At 34.4% G+C, this 7,500-nt stretch overlaps 2 protein-coding genes across 8 annotated transcripts in view; one reads left to right on the forward strand and one right to left on the reverse strand.

The window, feature by feature from the left end:
• The window catches only part of LOC136828133 (carboxypeptidase N subunit 2-like), an 849,326-nt gene that overhangs the window by 599,547 nt on the left and 242,279 nt on the right, over positions 1-7,500 (forward strand). The window lies entirely within an intron of this gene.
• LOC136827782 (myb-like protein AA) overlaps positions 1-7,500 on the reverse strand; it is an 86,811-nt gene that overhangs the window by 6,727 nt on the left and 72,584 nt on the right. Inside the window, exon 5 of the mRNA XM_067085241.1 lies at positions 2,208-2,339. Within this exon, the coding sequence (XP_066941342.1) occupies positions 2,208-2,339 (132 nt within the window). The remainder of the gene's footprint in view (positions 1-2,207; positions 2,340-7,500) is intronic.

Below are 7,500 nucleotides of genomic sequence, written 5' to 3' on the forward strand. Positions count from 1 at the left end.
CTAGAGTCGATGTTCAGATATTTCGATGACTTTGGAATGGAATATATATAAGAGTTTAGGCCAAAGGCCAAGCACTGGGACCTTTGAGGTCATTCAGCGCTGAAAGGGAAGTTGAGAGTGAAAGGTTTAACAGATGTAGGCTAACAGGAGAAAAACCTTTTGCAGTTGTACTATGAATCAGTTGTTAGGAGAAGGTTCAGGAAAGTCAGATGGAAGAGAGATAATATGAACGGAGGTACAGTAAAAGGAATGAAAGGGGTTGCAGCTAGGGGCCATGGAAGGGATGCTGCAAAGAACCTTAAGTAGTGCCTACAGTGCACCGCGTGAGGTGCACTGACAGCACTACAGGCCTACGGGGGTATTCTTGTTATCGTCGTAAATAATCGTCATGTTCTTCATGGTATTTTTTTTATAATTATTCTTCGTGATGTTTTTTATAAGTATTCTTTGTGATTTTTTAAATATTCTTCATGATATCTTTTATAAATATTCTTCATGGTATTTTTTATAAATATTCTTCATTATATTTTTTATAAATATTCATGATATTTTTTACAAATATTATTTGTGATATTTTTTATAAATATTCTTCATGACGTTTTTTATAATCATTCTTCATGATATTTTTTATAAATATTCTTCGTGATATTTTTTATAAATATTCTTCATGACGTTTTTTATAAGTATTCTTCTTGATATTTTTTTATAAATATACATGATATTTTTTATAAATATTCTTCGTGATATTTTTTATAAATAATCTCCATGACGTTTCTTATAAGTATTCTTCTTGATATTTTTTTACAGATATTCTTCATTATATTTTTTATAAATATTCTTCGTGATATTTTTTATAAATATTCTTCGTAATATTTTTTATAAGCATGACTAATGCTATTTCTATTTTCCGATTTCAGAACGGCCATGTTTGTGCTATGGTTTTTCCATTCTTTACATTCTTGGTTCGTTTTTAGCAATGTCTGCGTGCTTTATGTTCCTGCCATTCTTTTTTGGCGCCCAGTCACATTTTTTTCATTTTTGAGAGGGGGAGGGGTTGGCACATACCTGTGAGGGGGATGGGGAGAGGAGGGGAGTTAACATCCATTCACCTTATTTCCATTTTTGAGAGAGTGAGAACTCTGCTGTTTTGGGGAAGGGGAGGGGGAGGGTTTTAGTTTAGGAGAGGGGGAGGGGGAAGGGGTTTAGGTAGGGGGAGAGGAGGGGGGAAGGGTTTGTAGTGTCCATTCACTTTTTTTCCATTTTCAAGAGGGCGAGACCTCTGCTGTTTGGGGAATGGGGTTTTAGTTTAGGGAAGGGGAAGGGGAAGGGGTTTAGGTAGGGGGATGGGGAGAGGAGGGGGAAGGGTTTGTAGCATCCATTCACATTTTTCCATTATCAAGAGGGCGAGACCTCTGCTATTTGAGGAAGGAGGGGAGGGGAGGGTTTTAATTTAGGAGAGGGGAGGGGAAGGGGTTTAGGTGGGTGGAGGGGAAGAGGAGGGGGAATGGCTTGTAGCATCCGTTCACCTTTTTCCATTATCAAGAGGGCGAGACCTCAACTGTTTGGGGAAGGGGAGAGGATAGAATAGCGTTTTGGGGAGGGGGAAGGAGATTTGGTAGTGGGAGAGGAGGGGAGGGGAGGGGGAGGAGAGGAGTCGGGAAGGGTTTGTAGCATCCATTCACCTTTTTTCCATTTTCGAGAGGGCGAGACCTCTGCTGTTTTTGGGAGGGGGAGGGGGAGAGAGAGAGAGAGGGGTTTATAGGTAGGGGGAGGGGGTAGAGGTAGGTGATTGGGGCGGGTTACACGGCAGGGGGCAGCTCTTGTTTCATAATCGGATTAATAACGGTCATTTCAAAGCCCCCTGGCGGGGAATCGGCGAAAGAGGATTATATTTCAAACCGGTGGAACTTTCTGACCGAGATGACTTTTTGATTGGTGGAATGTATATATAAAGCGTAGCCTATATATAACCCCCTCGGGAGAGAGAGAGAGAGAGAGAGAGAGAGAGAGAGAGAGAGAGAGAGAGAGAGAGAGAGAGACTTTTTGATTGGTGGAATGTATATGCTTACAAAAACCAAATTTATTCCTGAAAAAATCAATTTTATTCCTGAAAAAAAAATCAGATTTATTCCTGAAAAAAAAAAAAATACTAAACAAAATAAAATTTATCCCTGAAAAAAAAAAGCAGAAAAACCTGCTCATCCCACCAAACGAGGAAGGAAGAAAAAACTGGAGGAGGAGGAGGAGGAGGAGGAGGAGGAGGAGGAGGAGGAGGAGGAGGAGGAGGAGGAGGAGGAGGAGGAGGAGGAGGAGGAGGAGGAGGAGGAGGAGGAGGACACCTTCTTTAATTATGCATGGACAAACTTCATTTGATTTTCATGCTGGAAGAAGTAAAGGAATCTGTTACGAATAAAAAAAAAAAAAGGAAAAAATTATAAAACGTAAAAAAAAAGAAAAAGTTCTGTGAATTTTTGTCTTCTTTAATGAGGTGCAGCCGCACCGTTTAAGCAAATGAGGGTAATTTGTGTGTGTGTGTGTGTGTGTGTGTGTTTTTTTCTCTCACCTCCACACACCCAAAAGAAACGTTTTGGAATGGAACGCTTGTTATTTTTGTCGTTGTTTTGATTCTTTGTTTTTTATTGTATTTTTTTATATTTTAATTTTTTTGTGTCCTGTAAATTTTTTAACTTTTTTTTTTTCATCTTGGCTGTTTTTTTTTTTTTCACTGTAAACATTCTATCGAAAATTTACTTACGGAATGTTTTTTTTTTCTTGTTCATTGTTTTTTTGTATTTCAATTTTGATTTCATGTTTAGAGGCTTAGAACAGAAGTGTTGTATCAATTATAATTTCCATTTGAGTAAATGTTAGTCCCTTGGCAGAGTGAACTGGATATTAAACAATATTTGCAACGTGATGTTTGCGAATATATAAATATATATTCGCAAACATTACACACAAATATTGTTTAATATATATATATAAATATACATATAAATATATATATATATATATATATATATATATATATATATATATATATATATGTTATATGTATATACATATATTTTATACTATATATATGTATATATACATATATATATATATATATATATATATATATATATATATATATATATATATATATATATATATATATATATATATATGTATGTATATATTATTAATAATAAGTCACAAAACTGCACGCAGCAAGAATATACTCAGATATGTACGTAGAAGACGAAAGCACTGTATACCTAGTCTTCAGTGTACATTGTAGACGTACCTACCTATGTACATAGGCTATATCCAAAAGCATAAAAAGCAACTGTTGAAAAATATCCCCACCCCCTACCCCTCCCCCCTCCCATCTATCTCTCTCGATGGAACCTCACGGTACCGCAAATCTACCGGAAGGACAATTTACCGAAGTATTGATACACGGACCAAGATACAATACCTAAAAAAATAAAAATTTGGAAACTACATTCTCTGAGGGATGGGTTAGGTGTTGGGGGAATCAGGGAAGGGGAAGGGGAGGGGAGGGGGAGGTGGGTGTCCGTGACAGGAAAGATGGCCTTCAGGCGATTTATTGTTATGAAGGACCAGGGATTTGGATAAAAGTGAGTTTGTTCATTTTATTCATTACCCCCTGAGAAGGATGGAGGCCTACAAAGGTGCCTGGGGGGTTTGAAAACGTGGCAGGAGAGTTAAAATGTTAATTTTTTTATTTTTTTATTTTTTTTTAGTTTTATTTAGTTTACTTCATAGGTGAACTTTTTGGCTTTTTCTTTTTCCAGTTGGTTCAGTGTTTATGTACTTAGTTATATATATAAATATATATATAATATATATATTTAGTATATATGTTTATTTTTATTTTTATTTTTTCCTTCCAAAGTGAACTCATTTTTTTTCTTTTCCGAACTGGTTTAATGTTTACATATGCAGTTTATATATATATATATATATATATATATATATATATATATATATATATATATATATATATATATATATATTTTTTATTTTTTTATTTGTATTTTTTTCCTTCCTAAGGAACTCCTTTGTTTTTTCTTTTTGAAATGAATTAATGTTTATGTATGCAGTTATATATATATATATATATATATATATATATATATATATATATATATATATATATATATATATATATATATATATATATATATATATATATATATATATATATATATATATATATATATATATACACATAGAGAGAGAGAGAGAGAGAGAGAGAGAGAGAGAGAGAGAGAGAGAGAGAGAGAGAGAGAGAGAGAGACAAGAAAAACTCGAAAAGGAATCCAATCATCACTAAATAACACCGCAATGGATACCATCACCCGCAATTTACATAAACAAACGCTTGTCTCTTTTAGTCACTTCAAGAAACACCTGTCTCTCTGTCTGTCTGTCTGTCTGTCTGACCGAATCGAAAGGGAAAAAGAATAATGAACGAATGATCCCTTGCCCCCTCCCCCTCCTGACCCCTGGTTGGTTGTAAAAGAGAGGGTCGGCTAAGTACTACAACCTTCTGGTATTCGGCGAAATTTACGAGTGTCATTTTTGCCACCCGGTGGGAGATACTGTCTCGTAGGCGTCAGCAGTTATTCACGATTTTTCTCGCATTTTGATGTGGCGTTGCAGAACGCTGGGTAAGTGGTGAGGGAAGAAGTGTGTGTGTGTGTGTGTGTGTGTTTTAGGTATTCGGCTATGTTGAAGTTATGTTGGCATAGTATGCGATTTGTTTTTAAGTTTTTTTAATTATGTTGCTGGATATGTAGGTATGTAAGGTTTTGGAGTATACATATATTTATATTTTATATATGCATATATATAAATATATATATATATATATATATATATATATATATATATATATATATATTTATTTATTTATATAAATATATATATATATATATAAAACTCAGTATAAGAATTTGCCTTCTGAATAAAACTCTCTCTCTCTCTCTCTCTCTCTCTCTCTCTCTCTCTCTCTCTCTCTCTCTCTCTCTCTCTCTCTCTCAAAAACGAGTTACCATTCTTTCTTATGAGTTATATTGTTTTATGTTAAGGGTATTCATATGCTTTTTTTAACTTTAAAACACTTTCCATACAAGTTTTCCTATCTCTCTCTCTCTCTCTCTCTCTCTCTCTCTCTCTCTCTCTCTCTCTCTCTCTCTCTCTCTCTCTCTGACATTCAGCTCAACAACAGGAACTCGAGAACTGGCTTAACTGTTGTGGCCAAATTTGGGTCCAACAGGAAGTCGGGTAGCGCTGATAATGTGCTGAAAATTGCTGATTCACGATCGACAAGATTGCTTGAATATTTATGAGAGAGAGAGAGAGAGAGAGAGAGAGAGAGAGAGAGAGAGAGAGAGAGAGAGAGAGAGTTCCAACAACAAGAGAGAAAGCAAATTAAACAAACAAATGAGAGAGAAGAGAAAGAGAAAAGAGTTAATAAGAGAGAGAGAGAGAGAGAGAGTTCCAAGAGTATTACTGAAACAAACAATGAGAGAGAGAGAGAGAGAGAGAGAGAGAGAGAGAGAGAGAGAGAGAGAGTGAGTGGAGGGGGCTACTCTCGCCAAGCTGGGTAAAATGTGACAGTGATTGACAGGGTTGGGTATGTTGCAATCATCGTACCCAGCGCTTGGCATCTCTCTAAATGGTTTGCCCTGGCACTGAGTCGTCTGCAAATGATTCAGCCAATTTGTGCAGTGTGCCCAGTCTCTCTGTGATGAATATGATGAATTATCCAGAGTCATATGTTTTTAGTTTTCCGTAAAAGAAAACTGTTGTGCCAGCTTTGTCTGTCCGTCCGCATTTTTTTCTGTCCGCACTTTTTCTGTCCGCACTTTTTTCTGTCCGCACTTTTTCTGCCCGCCCTCAGATCTTAAAAACTACTGAGGCTAGAGGGCTGCAAATTGTTATGTTGATCATCCACCTTCCAATCATCAAACATACCAAATTGCAGCCCTCTAGCCTGAGTAGTTTTTATTTTATTTATTAAAGTTTGCCAAAATCGTGAGTCTAGCAACGATATAGGACAGGCCAACACCGGGCCAAGGTTAAAGTTTTTCATGGGCCGCGGCTCAAACAGCATTATACTGAGACCACCGAAAGATAGATCTATTTTCGGTGGCCTTGATTATGCGCTGTACAGAAAACTCAATTGCGCCGAAGAAACTTCGGCGCATTTTTTACTTGTTTATATTTTCCTACACATGTAAACCTTCAACATACAAGGACTGTTGGCCGAAAGGTTGTTGTCAGTAGGTTAAATGACACAGACAACACTAGCAGAGGTTTATTGTTACTTATGAATAGCATTCACGTTATTAAATTTCTTTTCCTCTAGAGAGAGAGAGAGAGAGAGAGAGAGAGAGAGAGAGAGAGAGAGAGTTACTGATAACATAAGCAGGGAGTATCGCTACTTGTACCATGAGTAGAATTTGGGTTGTTAAATTTCATTTCCTCGAGAGAGAGAGAGAGAGAGAGAGAGAGAGAGAGAGAGAGAGAGAGAGAGAGAGAGAGAGAGACATTCGTATTGTCTATCAGGTCGATAGATATAATTTGAACCAGTATAATAGAAACTTTGGTTCTCTCTCTCTCTCTCTCTCTCTCTCTCTCTCTCTCTCTCTCTCTCTCTCTCTCAAACACTTATAATCTATATATATATATATATATATATATATATATATATATATATATATATATATATATATATATATATATATATATATATATATATATATATATATATTTATATATACACACATATATATATATATATATATATATATATATATATATATATATATATATATATATATATATATATATATATGATTTCAGTTAGTTATACCTGGATGCAAGTGATTATGAATATTTTTCAGATTTATTACATTTTTTACGTGTAACAAATTTACATAAATCAAATATGTAAAACTGCGTGAATAAAATGATAAGATTAAATAAATCAAATAATTAAAATTAAGTTAATAAAATCTATGAAACCCCGTAAATGAAGGTGTAGAAAAATTACGCAGATGTAATTTTAAAAATTACCAAAATAAAATTATAAAAATTATCTAAAGAACATTTTGAAATTTACGAAAATCATAAATAAAATCTAAGAAAAACATAAATAAAATCTAAAAATTACTTAAATAAAATCTATAAAATTACTTAAATAAAATTGTTAAATATTATGTTAAATAAAATACTGTAAAATATATATATATATATATATATATATATATATATATATATATATATATATATATATATATATATATATATATCAAAGGCAATACTACCACCCAGCCCTAATTAGTGATGAAACAGTGATGGTAAATCATTTTAAGTTTTCCAGTTGATTTTCTTTCCTGCTCTTAACATTAGCTAATTAGTGATACATAATCAACACCTCTCCTATTTGAGGGGGGCGGGGATGGGGGAGGGGGCCCTTGA

Source organism: Macrobrachium rosenbergii, chromosome 42 (genome assembly GCF_040412425.1).
Source record: "Macrobrachium rosenbergii isolate ZJJX-2024 chromosome 42, ASM4041242v1, whole genome shotgun sequence".
Taxonomy (NCBI): Eukaryota; Metazoa; Arthropoda; class Malacostraca; order Decapoda; family Palaemonidae; genus Macrobrachium; species Macrobrachium rosenbergii.